At 43.5% G+C, this 21,884-nt stretch overlaps 1 protein-coding gene across 7 annotated transcripts in view; it reads left to right on the top strand.

Annotated features, from left to right (window-relative positions):
• TRIM2 (tripartite motif containing 2) overlaps positions 1-21,884 on the top strand; it is a 119,258-nt gene that overhangs the window by 33,736 nt on the left and 63,638 nt on the right. For 2 of the 7 annotated variants that reach the window (XM_030312892.2, XM_030312891.2), the window contains exon 1: positions 19,084-19,323. The exons of the other annotated variants lie outside the window; for them this stretch is intronic. In XM_030312892.2, coding sequence (XP_030168752.1) covers positions 19,321-19,323 — 3 coding nt within the window. In that variant the 5' untranslated portion in view covers positions 19,084-19,320. Of the gene's footprint in view, positions 1-19,083; positions 19,324-21,884 lie in introns of those variants that run through there. 7 annotated transcript variants of the gene reach the window in all.

Genomic DNA, 21,884 nt, shown 5'->3' with positions numbered 1-21,884 from the left:
ATGTAGTACATGATGAGTAATTGTTTCATTGATGAATGAATGGATGAATGCGAAGACTGTTGTAATTACTTCCTTACTGGTGTCCCTGCCTTCTCTCTTTCAAGAAATTCATCCTGTTAATTGCCATCAGATTAGTTCTCTTAAAGTAGAGTTCTGTCGCTCACCTGTGCTCAAATTTTGTTCTGGCCAGTGCACTCTACTAACACTGGCAGTTAGGGCCATCCCCAAGATGGCTTCTATTTAGTGTTCCAGCCTTTCCTTCTGTTTTCCCTATATCTTGTACCTTATGCAAAATTAGGCTGTTTTCACTCCCTTTGTGCCTATCTATCTGTGCTGGCTCTTTCTGCTTGGAAACACCTAATACCTTAACTGCCTACTGTTCACCTGCTCATCTTTACTTGTCACAGCCCCACAACTTTGGAGACCCTCTCAAATGCTACCACATGACAATTCCAGAACCCTTTTTGATCCATTTTCTTTGTTGTTGTTTTTTAAGATTTTATTTTTAAGTAATTTCTCCACCAAACGTGAGGCTCGAACTTACAACCCTGAGATCAAGAGTCACAAGCTCCACCAACTGAGCCAGCCGGGCACCCCCTTGATCCATTTTCTAAACAAATAAAAATAGGTTTCCTCAATTCTCCTTTGCATCTGATACAGCCTGCCATAGACTTCCGTCCTGGAGAAAGATTGCCCTTTATCTACCAGCTTATTTACAAACTTTTTTTTTTCAATGTTTGTTTATTTTTTTGAGAGAGGGAAAGAGGGAGAGAGACAGCACAAGTGGGGGAGGGGCAGAGAGGGAGGGAGACACAGATTCTGAAGCAGGCTCCAGGCTCTGAGCACAGAGCCTGACACAGGGCTCAAACTCAAAAGCCATGAAATCGTGACCTGAGCTGAAGTCGGCCACTTAACCGACTGGGCCACCCAGGCGCCGCTTACATGCTTGTTTTTGATGGCAAGTTCTTTGAGTCTGGGGACTGTGTCTTCAATGTCTTTGTAAACCTAACAGCATCTAGAATATTATATTGCTTATTGTTTCTCATAAGTGTTTGAGGAGGTGAATAGAACTGAAAATCAGCTGGATCTGGTTCTCCTTTCTGCTTCCTGATTTAATTTAGGGGCTAGAGTAGGAGGAATTAGGGTTTGACTCTGGCTTTTTGACTCTTAAATATATTTCATTAACTGTATATTGACGTCATGTTTTAACCGCACTGTACTAGGTATTCAATAAGCATGTTTGATGAATTGAAGATTAACTGGTAGTTTGTTTTCTTTTAGAACTAACCTACCTTCAAGTCTGGTGTTTATGGTTCTTATTTTGTATGCATACTAATAAAACAAAATGAGGTAAGAGTCAAAGTATATGAAATGTGAAGATGTAAACACACAAACATGTCAGTAGGTGGAGGTTGTGTGTGTCACACACGCAAACACACGTATACATATATACACACACACTTTCTATATTATCAAGTTATTAAGCAAAACCCTGGAGGATGAGGACAGTCTATGTTTAGTCTCATAAATATGTTTTCTAACTTTTTAAAAAATTCATTCATTTATTTTGAAAGAGATAGAGACAGCACAAGGAGGGGAGGGGCAGAGAGAGAGGAAGAGAGACAGAATCCCAGGTAGGCCTCGTGCTGCCAGCCCAGAGCCCCATATAGGGCCCGAACTCATGAAACCGCGAGATCACGACCTGAGCTGAAACCGAGAGTAGGACGCTCAACCGACTGAGCCACCCGGGTGACCCTGGTCTCACAAATATTGAAACCTAATTTTATATCTTTTTCAAGGAATAGAAGGTCCATTGGTAGTCTGCTCTCCAACTCTGTCCCTTTGTGACCTACAATATCCCCAACCACGTAAAGCTTGAGGTGTGTGTTCGGTGATCTGCCACGGTGCTGAGTGGCAGTGGAATGACCTTAAGAGCTGGTCCGGCGTTCAGGTGGACCAAAGCTCACCGTCTTTCATCCACGTGAAATTGATCCTCCTTCCTGCAAGTGAAAGGGTCAAGGCAGTAGTCCTTCTCATTTATTTGTTCTTCTGCTCATCTCCCCATGTAACCCTGGGTAAGGGTGAGCCTTAAGGTGGTGGCAGCCGTACCTTTTACATGCCCGAGTCTACTCTCCAAGCAACTCTTGGCAACAAGCCAACAAACTAAACTAACACTAGTTTTTCAGGCAAGTTTGCCAATTTTCAGTTGTTTACAAGCTTTGATGGGGACTAACTTCCAAAATTAATAAGGCCTGACACATGGCATAACACATTTCACAGTTTGTACCCAACCAGATTTCATGGAGGTAAAGGTAATGAATTGGCTGTTGTGAAATATCACATCTGCCCTTACTGAAGACAGGAGCGATGCGTGCAGGATATGGTAGTAACAATAAAGTAATTTCCATGTCCTTTTGATGTTGATCCTGGGAGACCACAAAATCAGAACAATAAAAGATCATTTATCTGGGCTTCTAAACACCAGAAGCATTCAAACAATGAAATTATTTTAAAGGATATTTTTCACCCAATTAAAAAAAATCATGCCAGGGGCGCCTGGGTGGCACAGTCGGTTAAGCGTCCGACTTCAGCCAGGTCACGATCTCGCGGTCCGTGAGTTCGAGCCCCGCGTCAGGCTCTGGGCTGATGGCTCAGAGCCTGGAGCCTGTTTCCGATTCTGTGTCTCCCTCTCTCTCTGCCCCTCCCCCGTTCATGCTCTGTCTCTCTCTGTCTCAAAAATAAATAAAAAACGTTAAAAAAAAAAATCACGCCAGTGTAATAACTGAAGAACATTTGCGCTAAGGAACAGTGTGAGTCGTAGTGCTGTGATCTGTGTTGCTGGTTGTAACAGCACAATCCCCTGATTACAGGGTAAAGTGGATCTTGGTGGACTGCTCCACTAGCATAATGGCAGTCTTACTGTTAATGCCGAGTTGGGTTGCTCTTGGTCCTTGACATGTTTTGGTAGGCACAGGCTATGCTAAGATGTTGAATTTCTTTTTATTTATTTTTTTTATTTTACAAAGAGAGAACATGCACACGAGAGTGGAAGAGGGGCAGAGGGAGAGAGAGAGAGAGAGAGAGAGAGGGAGAGAGAGAACCTCAAGCAGGCTCCACGCTCAGTGTGGAGCTGGACTCAGGGCTTAATCCCACGTTCCTGGGACCATGATCTCAGATGAAATCAAGAGTCGGACGCTCAGTGGACTGAGCCACCCAAGCATCCCAAGCAGTTATATGTGTTCAATTATACATATAACATGTTACCTGCTAAAGCACCATTTTCAACCACGATGCTATTATTTTATTTTATTTTATTTTATTTTATTTTATTTTATTTTATTTTATTTTATTTTATTTTATTTTATTTTATTATTTTTTCACGATGCTATTTTAGAGTTAAGATAACTAACTAAGCTCCAGAAAAGTTCTCTTGTTTCTAATAAGATTCTTCTTCAATCTCTGTTTTAGTCAAACCAGTAAATCGTACTTGCAAAGTTGTCTTGAGAATAAAATGGGGTATTTAACATAGAGTCCGGTACTAAATAAATGTGCGTTCCCTCCCTCTTCAGATGCCTTGAACCAAAATGTGTATGGGGGGAAAGTAATATTCATAGAATAAATGACTGGTATTTACTGAGCACTTAGTTATATATAGACCCTGCTGTATCTAGAGATAAAAAGATGGGTAATGTATAGGCCAACAGCTCACTCTCTTGTAAGAGAGGCATTTAAACCAGTAATTACTGCAGAGAGTGGTAAGTACAGCCATAGACGTATATACAAGGATTGACGATAACTCACAGGAGTGATGAATACCTTGTCTGAGTAAAACGACTATCAGGAGAGTTTTCAAAATAGAGGTGATATATCAATTGAATCTCTAGCTGCAGAAGAAAGGATTGGATTCCAGGCAGAGGCAAAGCATGTATAAAGGCATGAAGGTTTAAAAAACGGAAGAAGGGGAATAACCCAGGACTCTCTGGAGGCCTTGAATGAGTGCATTTTAAATTCTTTAAGGATGGCTTGTTGAAGGACAAGTGTGGGACCAGCAAAGGTAGCGGTTCCAGCTCCGATTGTATGTGTTGGAACTGCTGGACTTACGTGTCCCATGGTTGTCATGGAGTCTCAACATGTCTGGTGATCTAAAGCGGCTTGAATGCTCTAGAAATGGCATAGAGGTCCAGAAGATGGGCTCACAGAGGCAGAAGAGGGCCAGCACCTCTTGTACAAAACCCTAAAGCCTCCTTGTAATGGACTGAATGTTTGAGCCCCATCCCAAATTTATATGCTGAAACCCTAAATCCAATGTGATGGTATTTGGAGACGAGGCTTTGGGGAGATAATTAGGGTTTGATGAAGTCATGAGGTGGGGGGGTGCTCATGATGGGATTAGTGCTAAGTCTCCCTAGTTAGAAAATAACGTTGGTTTGGGGGTGCCTGGGTGGCTCAGTCAGTAATGTGTCTGACTCTTGGTTTCCACTCAGGTCATGATTTCACAGTTTGTGAGTTTGAGCCCCACATTGGGCTCTGCACTGACAGCATGGAGCCTGCTTGAGATTCCCTCCCTCTCCCTCTCTCTGCCCCTCCCCCACCCTCAAAAATAAATAAATAGAAATATTTTAGAAAATAACTTGATAGAATTGTGTCGCAGATCTTATATAAAGATAGCTCTCTTTTTCCTTCTGCCTTTCTGTTTCCTTACTTTCTGTTCCTTCTGATCAAGAGAAAAAGTTATCCCCCTATTTGTAATTATCAAAGAATGCAGTCATCATAAAACTGCTTTGAATTCCCTTGAGTGCAAAGCCACTTTGAGCCAAGTTAGCGTTCACATTATTGTTGCATGAGCGTGGAAGGGATGAATGTCACAAAAAGGGGCCTGCACCTCATCCTGTCTCTTCCCTCTTACCTTCCTCTTTTCTCTTCAGCAAACACCATGACCTTTATCAGGGAATAGCTCCCTTGTTCATCTTGGGCTTAATTAGAAGCAAAATTTTAGAGCAGCATAAAATGTCCATGCATGGTAGCAACTAAACTTTCTACAGTGGTAGGTCGAATCACTAACAAATAGCTGAATATCACACCCATAATTCCTCATTTGGCTTATGTGCAAAAGATTATTACTGCCAAATTGCACATCAGGATCGCTAGGCTATTTTTGAAAATGTTTTCCTTTAATAATACTGCAAATACTTACGGCCAAGCAATAAAAATAATGAGACACAACATCTTATTTGGTAGTGTTTTCTTTCCAATACGTTTTTTTTTTTTTTAGATTCCCTATTTGAAGGAAGAGGTTTTACATTGTAATTTGGACTAGTCTTTCAAAATTACATATTTGTATAAGTATTTTTCTCTTACGTAGAAAAAAGAATATCAAATAACTTTTACTAATTAGATTACCTTTACCTACCATGAAAGGACTCAGTCTAAGAATAAATAGTGTCCTTTTCTGTGTTGCTTCTATCATCAGTGGGAGGCTCCTACCCATACTGCTAGGACTGTACATATTGTTAGGAGCTCACTGATTCAGAAATGAAAAAAGCAAGAGTGAATTACAGAATATCTAAACAGCTGTTTATTTTTAATACTCCCAGTATTTACACTAACCCAATAGCCATGTAAATGTGTTATAAAGCATACCTTAAGAACTGGATAAAAAACATTTTCAGTCAGTAGTATGAAAATCTTTTCCTGTGGAGTACATCTAACCCTTAGACAGGTTACGCTGTCCTGATAATCTTGCTTACCTGTCAGTCTAAATAAAGAGGTAAACCAAGGGAAGCTCAAATGACCAGAAATTCGGGAAACACAGGCTGTAGAAACTACAGGCCAGTCTGTTGAGGGTTTGGAGTGGGTTGTATTTATGGACCCACTTTATGGGTCTGTTTATGGAGCACGGGGTGGGGGCGGGGGTTGCAGAATCCATCCAGAGTCCAAGCAGTAAATTCAGTGGCTTGAGGATGGGGAGAGACTCTGGGCAGATGTTCATTGGTCAGGAGATGAGACTTGGTCTTCTGTAACGCAAGCATTAGCAGGAAATCTGTCCCTCTGTTCCTAAGTTCTTTTCTTCTGAGGGCACAAGCATGAGATTCTCCGTCTCATATCCTCCACTTCCATTGTAGATTGATATGCTTTTGCACACCATTTTCCTAACAGATTCCCTCTGCAAATACAGCTCAAAGGTATCTTTAGCTGAAGTGTTGAAGGTGTGTTGCATGAGGACCTGGCCAGTGTGTTCTCCGGAGGAGTGTTGGCTACTCAGCCCCGGGGAATGTCCGGGCAGTCTTGACACTCAGTCATTCTTCATCACACGCTGCAGGAAGCCATGCGCCAAGACTGCATACGTGTTGCGCCATCACTGGGGTATGACCCTGTCCCTGTGGAGTTTACAGGTTGGTGGGGAAGGAGCTCCAACCAAGCAAGCAGATAGATATGTCATTACAAACTGTAACAATTGTCATGAAGGATTCGAATACCCTGCAGTGCTAACTACAAAGGGGGAAACCCATGTAGGATGGGAGGGACAGGGGAGGTCTCAGAGAGGAGGCGGCATTTGGGCAGAGAGCTAAGGGAACAGGAGCAAGCAGCCTTGCGGCGGGACCCGCCGGGGGAGGGGGAAGCACGGAGTACCCTGAAAGTTGGACCTTTCTCATGAAGACCCAGGAATTTTGCCATTTACTAACAAGAGGCAGCTTCTCTTTCTGGAGGTGAGATCTCAGAATTTGCACTTAAGGTAATGGGCTGATCGATTCTTGAAAAGCCAGAAATAGTGGAGAGAGAAGGATGGAGGCAAGAGCAGGATCCAGAGGGCACCGGAAGGCTGGATAAAGGTCCCAGAATGCTGCAAGAAAGCCCTATTAGAACAAATAGACAAAAAGAAATAAAACCTGGTTTTATAATGAATAAGCTTTACGGGCAAGTCTAAATTAAGGCTGGGTTCTTCCATTTCCATTTCTGGGAGCAAACAAACGTGTGTTAATGGCCTTTTAAAAATAGAATGGAAATTCTACCAAGGCCCATCAGGGAACAGGAAAGAGAAGGGCCTGAAGGCACTGGCCATCTGATGCCAGCATCGCTGGTCTATGCTTTTATCACTTTACTCCACTCTCAGATTTGACTGGATTGATGTGCTTCATATGCACTTGGTGCAAATGCTAATGACCTCCAGTCTTCTGTGTTTATTTTGGTGTCAGAGTTTTATCGTCAAGGTCATTCTGAAGATATGCAGCTTCTTAACTATGCGAAGTTGGTAAATACTCTTGGTCTATTATGTCTTGTATCTTTCTTTTTCTTTCTATTCCCTGGAGTCTGCCTTCTCTGTGAATCCCCCTCTAACAGGATGTCGTGGTTTATTTTTTCCCTGCCCTTTGCCGTGAGGATGACGGGGAGTCTTAACCTTTTAGTAGTCGCCTGCTTTGTGGTGGGTTCCTGTTTCTCTGCTATCTTGGGAATTTCTGCCGTCTGACTGCCGGGTTTTGCGAATTCATATACTCTAACCCATTAACTCTTCAAGCAGACCAGCTGTGGTATGAGGGCTGTTTGTTATTTCTCGTATAGTGTTCTATTCTCATCTAGCAAGACCTGTGCTCGAATTTCCAGTCCTTTCTATAGAACAGTCTCACAGAACTAATGTAGTCATAATGAACTCCACACCGCAAAGACCTCCAGCTCACCAGGCCTGCTTGTGAAGAGAGGGCAGTGGGGCAGATGGAGAGAGGGGCTCACTCAGAGTCAGGCCTGAGTCTGCATCAGCCTTTGCCACCTGCTGGTTGTATGGCTTTGAGGGGAGTCACGTCACCTCCACAGACTTGTTTCTTGGTAAGGTGGTGATCAGACTGGGTATGACCACAGAGTTCCAGGGGTTCTGAAGAGATGCATGGGGAGATGGTGGAGGGGGGTGGGGAGGGCAGCAAAGTGAGAGGTGAGCATGTTGGCAGGGCCCCCAGGACCAGGACCAAGACCAGTTTTTTAGAGAAAGTATTTTGTGGCTTTAAAACCACGAGACTGTATCATCTGTGTGGTTCTTTACAACTTTAAATACCTCAGATTGTATGAAGGATGAGAGTCTTGTGCCTTCCTCCTCCAGAAAGGCTCTGCCAGAGCAAGAACGGAAATAGATTAGGAGCCAGGCTGGAGTCTGGGGTAGTGAACTAAGCCTCCCATGGGGTTAGGAAGTGATGGCCTTTATGCTCTTTAAAGATATATATATTTTGTTTGTTTGTTTATTTATTTATTTTTGAGAGAGAGGCAGAGAGAGGAGAGAGAGAATCCCAAGCAGACTCCACACTGTCAGCATAGAGCCCAACATGGGGCTCGAACTCACCACCTGAGCCGAAATCAAGAATTAGACGCTTAACTGACTGAGCCAGCCAGGTGCTCCGATGCCCTTTATGCTCTTGATTCAAGTTGTTGCTCTGAGACTGAAGATCTATATGACAGAGGGGTAGCTTCTATCCCTTTAGGGAGTACCAGTGCCACTCCAGGGTACAGAAGAAAAACAGTATCAGGTTCTTTGAACTTAGGCTTGTGCTTCTTGATGGGTAGGAAAGGAACATTGGGTGCAGTTGGGTATATCCCAGCCAAGGTCCCTTGCCAGATCCCAGCTCCTCATTTTTTCTTTTCTAAAAAAGTTCTGCTTTCTTTCTACAGCAGATAGCAATTAAAGCAAAGAGACAATCCTGTAGGAAGCCAGCAGATTCTCTAGGACTCAAACTAGACATACATCTGTGCCTGGACTATATTCTTTCCAGAGGAGAATCCCCACCCAGTTAGAGGGCATTCTTAGGACTTCTGGCCTTATGGACTGCTCAACACTGCAATCAGTTTGCATTAGCGGATTCTTTATCTGGTAATGATAGCAAGACAGGTATAACACATAGTTTTTAAAAAGATGTACAAGAGCAGGTTTGATTCTTGGATTAGCTTTGTAAGAAAGCCTGTGCATTTCCTTTGAGTCAAGGGAAATAAGTTTAATTATTAATTGCAATGTATCTGGAATATGGCCTTTTTATAGCATTAGAGAAAGAACTTCTGGCCTGGGAGGAACTTGATACGAACTGGAGAGTAATGATCTTCCTGGCTCGCGTGGAAAGTAAAGCAAACCTATTTCCATTCGCGGATAGTTAGAAGGTGGGAGAGAAGGCAAGGAAAGAAGACATTGGGAATTACATGGCATTATTTGGGGTATTTGACTGTTTTACAACTAAATCATTTGCAATGTGATTTCCACAGTGGTTGGACTTGGCCTGTTTTCCTGCAGTTTCCTCCAGCCCTCCTAAAATTTCCCTGGCCTTCACTCACTATACATTGTGTCTTTTCTCTTCCTCTGGGTGTAAAATGCAGGGATGTTGTGACCTTCCAGGATGTTTCTTACACCTGGATGTCTTTGTGCATGGCATTGACAAGTGAGGTACGCACACAACCAATTCTTGCCCCTGTGGGAACAGCTTGCCTCCATCTATAGAACACAGGGTGATCGAACATCTATGGAAATGATTGTCTTTTCCATTTCTTGTGCACAAATAAATTGTAGATATTGTAGGTATCAGATAATTATCTTTGTTCATGCACAAATAAATTGCAGTTATTATTTTTCTTTTATGAGATTTTTGCTGTTCTTGGGTTAGTTTGTAAACTTCTTAAAGTTAGTTGGGCTTGTGTCTTCATGTTCAGAATCTGAATTAGGGTATTATCGACCCATTTCCTTTGAAACAAAGTCCATAAAAGGAAGTGCCAGCCATTTCATTAGGTTTGATCAGGGTGGGCAAACTGTGGCCTGCGTCTCAAATCCAGCCCACTGCCTGCTTTTGTACAGCCTGTTAATTGAGAACAGTTTCTGCATTTTTAAATGCTTGGGGGGGGGGGAATCAAAAGAAAAATAATATTCTATTACATGTGAAATTTATGTAAAATTTATGTTATTTCTTTTTTTAAATTTTTTGTTTATTTTATTTTTGAGAGAGAGACAGAGCGTGAATCGGGGAGGGGCAGAGAGAGAGGGAGACACAGAATCCGAAGCAGGCTCCAGGCTCTGAGCTGTCAGCAGAGAGCCTCATGCGGGGCTTGAACCCACAAACCGCGAAATCATAACCTGAGCCGAAGTCGGTTGCCCAACCGACTGAGCCACCCAGGCGCCCCAATATGTGTTTCCAAATGCAGTTTTATTGGATTACAGCTACATTCCTTCATATAGTGTCTGTGGCTGCTTTCATATAACAATATTGTTGAGCAATTGTGACAGATGCTGTATGGCCCACAAATCTAAAATGTTTACTATTGGGCCATGTACAGAGAAAGTTTGCTGACCACTGGGCTTGAATAATTAGAACAACAATAGTTGACTCTTAGGAGCTAGGCACGGTGATAAGCAGCTTCCAGGCATTGTCTGATTTAATCCTCATAACAACTCTATGATGTGTAACTCTTACTGCTGTTTTACAGATGAGGAAAAAGTTGTGTAATTTACCCCAGATCACACTGCTGGTCAGTGTCAGAGCTGGGATTTTTACCCACATTTGTCTGATTCTAGAGCCCAAATATCACCTACCACAGAACGCCATCCCAGTTGGGAGCAACACCCATGAGCATCCTTGGCGGGTCTGAGGTGGAGGCCACAGATCAAAATTGTTTGAGATCAATTTTTTTTGTTGTCGTTAATTCATTATTTGAGATTTATGTTTATGTCTTTCTTTTTTTATAGTTTTTTTTTTTTTAACGTTTATTTATTTTTGAGACAGAGAGAAACAGAGCATGAACGGGGGAGGGTCAGAGAGAGGGAGACACAGAATCTGAAACAGGCTCCAGGCTCTGAGTGGTCAGCACAGAGCCCGACGCGGGGCTCTAACTCACGGACCGCGAGATCATGACCTGAGCCGAAGATGGCCGCCTAACCGACTGAGCCACCCAGGCGCCCATATGTTTATGTCTTTCTTATGAGAGTGCACAAGTTCCTTAAAGATAGTGACCTAATGCCATGCAGTGCCCAGCACATAGTAGAAGCTAAATTAAAAGCTTGTTGAACAAAGTAGATAGGGAATAGAGAGAGGGCAGGAGAAATGGGGGGTGGGGGGGGGGAGAGACAGGAAGAGGAAAGACATTATCTAGGAAGAGTCAGGATGCTCCCAGCATTAGCCCCCTGCCCATGGATGGCTCCACTTGGCACCAAGGTGGCTCGCTGCATACCAGGGCTCACAGGTGTGGGTAGGACACCCTGGGTCTGGCAGGCCCGACCTGACCCATGTACATACCCCCTCTGCTGTCTGGGGCCTGGTTGCTAGTCTTCTGCCCCTGTTCCCCTTGCCTCTGGTGGCATGGTGGCTTCTGGCACCCAGCCTGGACATACTGCCAACCCTTGAGGTAGAGAGCGAGGTAAGTCAGTATTTGCTTTAGAGCATGTCCATTCAGGAGAGGACATGAAAGCAAGGCTTCCCAGTCTCGGGTCCCATAAGGAATCGTTTCTTGTCCTATCTTTCCAAGAAGGCTGCTGACTCTAAAGGCAAGATGGCCAGTGAGAAGTCACTTCCACTGGCAGATAAGCAGCACACAATAGCAGACCTTGTTTCTCATAAGAATGAGGAACAGGGGGGTTTGAGCAGAGACCCTCTACCTTCCCTGCAGGCCTGGGATTAGGAGTTGGAGTGAGGACTCACCAAGAGCAACAAAGTAGCGCTCCAGCCTCTTACTCAGCTGTGTCAACCCAGCTAGGACTCAACTGGCACTAAGTGGGTAAGAAGGCCTAGGCAGGCTGTGTCCAGCCGAGTGTGGTAACAGTGTGTAGATACATCTTTTCTGACTTTGCATGACTCTGCCCACTCTCATGTGTTGATTTTATTTTATTTGGCAGAGGAAAAGAATTAATGGGGAGTAGGATATTAATTAGTTTATTCATTCATCCAAAAAATAAATGTTTACTGAACCCCTACATGAGCCAGACTCTAGGAAGACAAAAGTAAATCATTAGTGATTCCTAAAAGAACCTATAACTCTAGTAGTGGCAAATCTACTAGTGCTACAACCATAGTAATACATGTATTGACTGTTACTATATATTGGGCACTGTGGTAGGTTCTCTTAATAGACTAAATCATTTAATCATCATGATTACACTCTGAAGTAGGTTACTGTGCCCATTATATGGTGAAGAAATGGAGGCACAGAGATGTTAAGTTACTTACTCAGAGTCGTAAGTCAGAGCCAGGATTCACACCCACCTCGACACTAGGGTCCATACTCTACACTGCACCACACAGCTTCTGATTATAGTACTTGAGACTGCTGCGTGTTAAGCGCAATGCTAAGACACTTGGATACTATACCATTTAACCACCAGGACAGCCTTCTGAGATGATACTTTACAAATAAGCTTACGGAGGCAGTGAGCAACCCGAACATAGAGCAAATACAGATGCCTCTCCAGGGCCTGTGTGCCTTAATTACAGCATCGTGGTAGTTGGATTCTAATATCCGGATATGTGACCGGTGTGGCGTCGTGCCACGCACACTGCTTAGAAAAATACTCTCTCCTGATTACATGAGTGGGGGAGGCAGCCTTCTGCCGGTTATGTCAAGCTCCTCTATCCTCAGATTACCTCTCTCCGCCAGGGCGCCCAGGCTCCTACTTTAGTATCACCCTCCGAGTTAAAGCACTGAGCTCTAGAAGTCCCCATAAAGGCAGGTGTGTCAACAGGAGAAAGTCCCATCTAACTCCGTAGCACCAAGGTCACATTAGCGCAGGAGGACTGGAAGGCCAGAGAGCCACAGTCCCAGGAAATGGGAACGGCCACAGTTGGAGCACCCACACTGCTGGCGGGAGGAGTCAGGCCAGGGCGATCCCCGCAGCTCCCAGCTTTTATTGCAGGCTCGACTCCCCTCCCTCGGCTCTCCCATCGGCAGCACTTGAATCAGTTATTTTTACAGAGTGGTCCTGTTCCCCGGTGAGAAGTAAGGTTAGAAAAGGAAACCTACAGAGAAGGGAAAAAAGAGAGATTCATAATGCAAGCAGAGCTGCGGACTCCTGGGTGGAGAAGGCCGACGGCCTTTCTTCGGCGGGGGCGGGGCTCGGCGCCCTGGAGGTGGAGCCTGTTGCCGTGGAGACCACAGCGGGCGGCGGCGAGGGTGCGGAGAATGCTCGCTGGGCTCCGCCCGGCCTGTGAAGCCCGGGCCGTCTGAGACAGGCCGGTGTCTGCGATTGTTACCTTGAAATAGCGGCCGAGACGTGGCATCATCTGGTCAACAGATAGAAGCATATCTCAGGTTCCCTGGGCACTACATGCTGGTTTGCACACAATCCATTTTAAGGGACAGAGAGGAAGCGATGGAAGAAGGGAGAAAGCGCCTACGGGGGCATGAGTAGCGGCGCCCCCACGTCAGCCACCGGCGGGCGCCCCGCGCGGTCATCTGGGCTCTGCCCCGCGCGGCTCAGGTCCCGGCCGGCCGGGCCTCAGCCGGCTCAGTCACCGAGGGACGTTTGCAGTACAGAATCCCCGACTCTAACTCAATCCCAACCTGCCAGTCCGAGCCACTGCACTGATTAATTAAACATGGTAAACCACCGAAGCACGCAGGAACTTGGCACCGCCTTGAATTTAATTGTCAAAATGAAAAGTGTGATCATGAAACTCCGCTGGAGGGAAAAACAACACTTGATACTGATGTGCTCATCAGTGTGGACATGAATGTAATTAGGAATCCAGTGAAGACTGGGAGGTTATCTTCCAGGCATGCTCAGGACAGCTAGAGGCAACTTTGAATTATCCAGGCCGGACAGTGGCAGAGCAAGTGTTTTGTTTGCTTCTTTTTGCTTTTAGTTTTTGCTAGAGTCAGAGCAAGACAAAGAATAAGGGGTAGTGTGGCGCTGGGAAGTTTGTTGTATCAGTGCATGGCAGGGCCTTGTGTTTTGCTTCAGGCTTCCCCATAAGGGACATCTTCGGGCTGTGAAGGGGCTTGGGAAGATCAATGACAAGGAACTCAGACTGGGTAGGCCAGCAGCACAGCTGTGGTTGTGGGTTCCAGCTGCCAGTCAGACTCACAAGGCACAAATAGTTTTAATCTGGATTTATGGTTAGGAAACATTGACACAAAATATACAGCAGGAGATACGGCACCTTTATCCCACTGGCGACCCAGCAGCTTCCTCTGCCCCCTTACCCACTTAAGGTATGTACCAGGGAGGAGACCCAAGGTGTGTGGGGGTTACGACACACAGCAGTCAGAGCCCCTTTTCCCCTACCAATCTTTTCTGCCATCCTACTTATGTAGCCACCCCACAGTCTTACTGGTACACACCACAGATGAAGCACACATAAAATTCCCTATTTTTCTTAACTGTAGTGTTTTCAGAGGAACACTGCTGTGAGCAAATCAGGTCATTCTCAGGCAGGCCTGCCTCAGCCCAGGCCTCATGTTAACTTTTTACCCATGGTAGGTGTGGGTTTAATTGTGTCTCTCAGAAAGATAGGCTGAAGTCCCTAACCCTGTACCTGTGACCATGACCTTGGAAATAGAGACTTTGCAGATGTGGTCAAGTTAAGATGAGGTCATACTTTATGTGGGTGGGGGGTCCTTTAAGAAGAAAAAAGAGAGACACAGAGAGGGAAACTCCATGTAAAGACCCAGAGATGCACAGGGAGAAGACAGACATGTGACAATGGCAGTAGAGGCTGGAGTGATGCCCCTACAAGCCAAGGAACACCTGGGACTACTAGAAACTGGGAGACACAAGGAAGGATCTTCCCCGAGAGTCTTTGGAGGGCGCTTGAGCCTGCCGAAGTCCAGGTCACCTCTACGACACAATTGTTGTAACACCCTGGCCTGGTCAAGTAACCTTTCTGAATCTCAGTTTCCACTATAATAATGATGCCTGCTCTGTTTCTAGATTTCACTGCAGACCAAAGAGAAAATGTACTATGAAGGTGCTTTCTAAACTATAAACCGTCAATCAGATATGAAGAATTGTCTCTCCCTAATGCTCCAACTATTTTTCAATTCAGAGATGAATATTTACCTTTATATCATGTTATGTTGTTCATTTCTGGAAGGACTTTTGTCATTCTACATCTACTCATTGGGCACCTACTGTGTAATAGGCACTGCACTAGGGGCTGGGGAGTTGGAGGTAAAATACGGAGCCATCAACAGTTTTCAGCAAAGAATGCTATGGAGCACATAGGGGTGACACCCAATCTAGACCGGGGGTGGGGGGGGAGGGGTTGGGATTGGAGGAGGAGTCAGAGAATCCTTCTTAAAATAGGTAGTGTCTTTACTGAGTTATGAAGAATTCGAAGGAGTTAAACAGAGGAAGGAGTCAGGAGAGGATAATAACAGTCCCAGCAGAACAAATGGGATGTGAGCCTAGAGATTAGTGTTTCTATAACGAGTGCTATTGGTAATGTTAGACGATAAATATAAATGTACTCGTATGAAATTTTCCCAGGTATTGGAAAATGTTTAGCATCCCTGCCCCCAGGCACTAACTGTCAGTAGTACCTGCCTACTCCCCAAGCACACAATCAATATGACAGCCAAAAATGCCTCTTCACATTTCCAAATGCATACCCCACCACTTCATGGCGGGGGGGGGGGGCAGGTATCATTTCCTAGTTGAGAGCCACTGGTAAAAAATGCATGGTGGCATGTCTTAAGAATTAGAGTATGACTGGGGAGGACAGGTGGAGAAAAATGAGGAAGGCAGAGGCCACATCATGAATGGCCTTATATGTCATCCTAAGGAGTTTACTTTCTAGGAAAATTTCCTTGATCAGAGATAGGTAGACCATATATGAAGGGCTTTGGATTGAGCTTGGCACGTAATACATGGTCAGTAAATTTTGGATCTCTGTCTCCCAGAATCTTGCCAAACCCAAGTTTAGTTAGCACGTATCTGTTCTTTTTATAGGCACTGTCTGTATACTTCCTTAGTGTACATCCCAAGTTGGCTGATGACAGTTAACTCACTAATGTCTATTCAACTGGAGGAAAACAGTGAGGAGGGGCAAGACGCCTCTAAGAAGTCAGTGAGGTGTGCAGCCGTCTCCATCCCAAAGAGTTGAGGTGCTTCTCTGCTCTTGAAGCCTTATGGTGTAGTTGTGTGACGCCTCAATATAACTCGGAAAGGAACTGAGCCACTATATACCAACAGCCACTACCACCACCATCTATCTACCTGTTGCTTGCCAGGGAGTGCCAAGGAGGAGCTGCTGTGGACTGCTAACCCATCCCATGGTAACGCAAGGCCCAGCTTGTAAAGGGTTGTATTCATTTGCCAAGACATGCACTAAAAATGAGGCTGTGTTTTCCTATAATAAACAATATTATAGTCTGTTAGGCTGCAGACTGGGTCCTCCAAACCCATTCATCCATATAGTACTTAAATCATGGTGATGAAGCTATTCAGAAACCCACCTGTCCTAAGGAATGCTGTTTCCAAGAAAGAGATATTCCCAATTCCAAGTAAAACATCAAAAACATACATGACCCTCATTTATTCTACCTTCACTCGAGGCTCTAGCCACACTAAACTACCACTCTCAATTCCTGTGAGCCATCTCTTGCCTCCAAGCCTTTGCCTGTGCTGTGCTCTATGCCTGTAATGTAACCCATGCCTCCCTGCCCCAGCCTGTCCCTCCTGTGGGCTCCCAGAGCCCTCCACTCCCTCTGCTGTCAAAGCACCTACCACTCCGTGTTGCAATTGCCTGCTTATTAATCAGTCTTCCACACTAGATTTCAACCTTCCTGAGGGCTGAGAAACAGTTACATTTTTCTCTGTATCCTCATGCCTACTCAGTGCCTGGCGCACACTAGACATTCAATAAGTATTTATTGGAATGAATGATCGAATGAGTAAGTGAACCTTCAGTGACTGTAACCCCAGCCAGAAGACTAAGGATCTCTCCCACTTTCCCACTATCTTCTGAGAAGAGAGACTCCCTCCAGTTGTATGCCCCAGAGTTTGGGTTGAGTGGAGGAAAAGGAGAGAGGCCAGGAGGATGTGCTGCAAGAGAAGTTAGCATTCAATGCATTTGGCTTCAGACAGGCCAGCAGCAGCACCAAGTCGGGCTCCTTTGTGAGGGACTGTCTTAGGAAGAGGACATGGTAAAATGGAGTGGGGGTAGCCTGCCTGTAGTTTTAGGGGTTGGTTCTAATTAAATTAAACTTCTAAACCAGAACATATGTCCACCCAAACACCTGTACGGGAATGTTTATAGCAGCATTATTCATAACAGCCAAAAAGTGGAAACAACCCAAGTGACCATCAACTGACAGATGGATAAATAAAACATGCTATATCCATATGATGAAATGTTTTTCTACCATAAGAAGGAACAGAATACTGTCACATGCTATAGTATGGATAAACACTGAAAACATTATGCTGAGTGAAAAAGGCCAGATACCTAAGACCACATATTATATGATTCCATTCATGACCAGAATCTATAGAGGGAAATCTATAGAGACAGAGAGTATATTAATGGTTGCTTAAGACTGTGGGGGGTGGGAAGGTAGAGGGTGATAGCTAAAGGGCACAGCGTTTCTTTTGGAGATGATGAAAATGTTCTGAAACTGGCTGTGCTGTTGGTTGCCCACATCTGTGAATATACTAAAAGCCATTGACTTGTACAGTTTAAATGGATGAATTATATGGTATGTGAATATCTCAAAGCCATTAAAAAAAAAAAAAAACTTGTAAAGTAGGGTGTTAACCTGGGCTTTTGAGAATTGTGTACCACCTGAAATAGCATGGCAAAATTGGCATGTCTGGGGTCTATTTCACTGGATACTGACACTCACTCACCCACACCTTTGATGGTAATCATCACTGCTCTGTAGAGCTGAGTGCCCCATGACAGGGCTCAATGCAATGCCTGACTGCATGGAAAGGATGTGTTGAATATTAATGTAATCAAATGTGTGAATTAACAACTTTATTTAAATAAAAGATTTCATGTCCAATTTAAAATTTTTTTAATGTTTATTTTTTAGAGAGAGAGAGAAAGAGAGCTATAGAGCGTGAGTAAGGAAAGGGCAGAGAGAGGGAGACACAGAATCCAAAGCAGGCTCCAGGCTCTGGGCTGTCTGCACAGAGCCCGACGCGGGGCTCTAACTCACGAACCACAATCATGACCTGTGCTGAAGTCAGACGCTTAACCAACTGAGCCACCCAGGCACCCCTCATGTCCACTTTTAAACTAGTAACTAAGCAAAGAATATAATGCAATATGGTTCCCTGCCTCCCCTGCTGTAGAAAAGGGAATGATTGTAAATTCCGTTATGATATGTAAATTTTTTTAATTCTAAAGTATTATTTGTAATAGGATCTAATTGTTTTTCTATGGCTACTTGATCATTTTTATGTTATGAAAACTAAAAAAAAGTTTAGTCGTCTAATAGGAAATCAAGGTATATACGTGTGCAAGGTTTGCCAAGTTTCTCAACCCTTAACTGAAACGTTCCCATCATCAGAAAAACAGCAGGCTCTGTTCACCCCTGAAACAAATAAATATACTACATGATTTTTGTCTGAATGATTAGGACCACAAAAAGCAGAGGAGTGGCATTTGCATTATTTGACTTGGAGGGACTGTGTTTTATAGACCCTTTGCTGGGTAGATACCAAGAGGGGAAAAGTTAGTTGATGCTTGTTGAACTCGGCTGTTTTGCATATTTATAAGTTTACCTTTGTGTTTCAAGCTACTTAAAAATCTAAGGAAACAGTATGTTTTCCCTAACGAAAGGAAGTGACTGTATGCTCTCACACCCACCGAAAACACTAATCTAAATTTGAACTGAGGCATCGTATACCTAGTTTTCCTTCTAGGGTCTATTCTCATCGCATCCCCCTTTTGTTATCAGCACACCCCCTTTCCGATTTGTAACTCGGTGCCTGTCCGTGCTGCGTGGCGCCGGGAGACGTGCGCCGGGGGCTCTCCCCGGGTTAGCCGCGCGGCCACATTCCGGCGAGGGACCTCCGCGGCCCTGCACGAGAGCGTGGAAACAGCTGACTGCTGACTCAGAGGGGAAAGCAAGCCACCCGCGAATCTCATTGCAGCTCGCTGCTGCATCCCTATCCCATAATCCCTTGCTTGGTTTGCTGCAGTCTTTTCAACAGACGCTGAGTGAGAAAAAGATGTCCTGTAAGATAAAGATTGATTGGTTTGAATACCGAAAGGGGTCTCCCACTTGTTAATGACCCAGAAACATTCCTGACGACTTTCCTGAGCCTTCTCTCTTTTCCTCCATTTTTCTTCTCTGTTCTGTTCATGAACTGGCACATCACTACATAGAGCAGAAGATATGCTGGGCTTCTGATGATGGCTGCACTGCATGGTAGGGAATTTTAACCAGTTTCTTTGCATGGTGCTTCCAAATTTGGGAGGTTAGCAGAATGTGCATTGTTCTTTTGGATTGCCGCGGAGCTGCAGCGACAGGCTTGGGAGGATTTAATTCTTTGCCTCGTTGATTAGTCTGTCTGCAGAAATGGGTAGGTTCTAAATGTTCTGATTGCTGAGTATTATGCCAGGTGGGTAGCTGATTTCTCCTGCTCTCTCTGCTCTGGCTTTTTCTTTTTTTCTTTTTCTTTTTTTCTCCCTTCTCTCTCTTGGTGATGCTGCATGCTCTGTAACTATCAGATAGAGGGAGACCCATTCTTTGCTTAAACAAAGGCACCAAATTAACCAGAATAGGGAGAGAGGCATGCAAGATTTTCTTTCTTATCAAGTTCCTAATGTGATCTGACTAGATTTTTATCTTTACTAGTCCTCAATTTTAATGTGTATTCAGCTTATTTTAAATAAAATATTTCCCTCCCAGCATTTCTCTGTTGGGTGCGAAGATGGGGATGAAGTATTTAAGTTGCTGGATTCCTTCCTCCATACCCCAGGGTGGAGGAGAATGAACCATTCAACCCTTCCCCCACCCGGTCCTCTGTTGGAGAACCCTGGGGTTGAGTTCCCAGTTACCATTGGAAACCCATTCATTCATAATGCATGATTCGACCCTCTGAATTCTAAATGCCATTGATAATCAGCAAATATGCAGAAAATGATTTGGGCTTTTTTTCTTTTTTAACATTTTTTTTTTTTTTTTGGCCTGCCTTTGAAGTAGACTCAAATCTGGGTGGAGTTCAATGGTAGCTTTACACAGGGGGGAAAAAAAATCCTTGGGTTGGACCTTAGATTTGCTTCCTGAAACAGTGTCTACGATTATTCTGACAGCTTTCTCTACTAGTGTGCCCCACCCTTTCATTATTCCTTATTTTGGGAGGATAGGAAAGCAAGTAGGAAGGCTATTTATTTTAAGCTAAATATTAAATATTAATAAGTGGATTTCTGAACCAAAAGGTAAAATGGTATCTGTCTTAAGATAGATTCAGTATCATTGCTTTAAGAAGCAGATCTGGATTCAGAATGAAGCATTTTAAAAATTATTAGTTTGTTTCTTTGGCTTAGATCGTATTACTGCAGTTTTATTCTTCGTGAATAATTGTTAGAGGTTTTTGTTATTTTTTTAGATTAGAATATGTAAGGAGAGCCATTTGTTTGTCCAGATTCTTCAATTGATTTCTTAAGTATTAGGATTCAGTTCTGCTTAGCGTGAACCTATTTTCTGGTGTCTTTCATTATTTTCAGGCAGACACTTCAGCAGCCCCGGTCCTAACCGTCTGTTAATGTTAAATAATGCACGCCCCTCCCGAGCGAGCAAGCACACAATGAGAAGTTTCATGTGTGCTGTGGTATGAGAAAGCAGCTTTTTGTTACAGAGACGTTGAGTCGTGGCCTATCCTAAACCTCTAAGTGTTTCTTTCCAGTTTTCTCCTAGAAAGACCCAAGTGATTTGCATTGGAAAGGTTAAAATAGGACTGAATGTACAAATGTTCTCTGATACAATGTGCCTGTTTGGAGAAATAGGAATCCAGGATATATTCCATATATTTTAAAAATGGAGAATGAAATCTATACATATTTTTCACCAGAGTTAATGTTATAATCCTGAGATGACTTTTTTTTTTTTTTACTTACATGAAAAAAGCTTCGTGGATTTTTTTGCTTGTGAAATAAGCAAAAACACTCATTCTTTGTCTTACTAAAAATTGAAAACGTCCTTCATTTGGATATTTGGAGACATTAATTACTCCAAAGTTATGACTTTCTTGTATCTATCTTTAAGTCGAAGAAATTCTAAATGTGTAGCAATTTTTAAAAATTTAACCTAAGCTTAATTTTTAAGACTCCCTTGTGCTTTTTTTCATCATCTCTCTGATAAAGCTAAGACTTTAACAAAACATTTGTATGTATTATTGAAATGTATGGAGGAGAAATACTTTTACACTTTAAAAAATTTGCTGCCAAATTATTTACTCTCATAGGTTTTTTTTCTTTAAAAAATATGACTGAATTACTTCTAATTACAGCATAATTATAATTTGCACACACCTGTAATTGTTTTTTTGAAAATGTCTGATGCCATCTGTGCCCTTTATTACTTATGTAAGGATTTGAGTGTCAGAATAGAATTTGTCCTATAATGGGGCTGGCTATTAGAGTTCTCTGAATATTTTTATTGTGCAGGTTGTCTGAAATGAACAGATCAGGTTTCCTCCTAGAATTTGAAGGTTTAGGTTAAACCAGATACTGAGGGAAAAAATGAGCCCAGTGTAATTATTCAAACAGCACCTTGGAAGTAACCTTCATTACTGCTTTCTGCGTGCTAGTCTTTCTACCCTCTTTTACTTTACCCTCTTCTGCCTTCATGTTCTCAGTCACCTCCGTTCCTCCATTAAGTGCTTTCCATTATTCTTCTTGAAAACTTATTAAGGTAAACATTTATTCTAATCAGCAACAGAATTAAATAACGCACTTCCTATCCACCAGGGACAAAAGGGGATTTGC

Source organism: Lynx canadensis, chromosome B1, assembly GCF_007474595.2.
Source record: "Lynx canadensis isolate LIC74 chromosome B1, mLynCan4.pri.v2, whole genome shotgun sequence".
Taxonomy (NCBI): domain Eukaryota; kingdom Metazoa; phylum Chordata; class Mammalia; order Carnivora; family Felidae; genus Lynx; species Lynx canadensis.
This window is presented reverse-complemented; position numbering and strand designations above follow the sequence as displayed.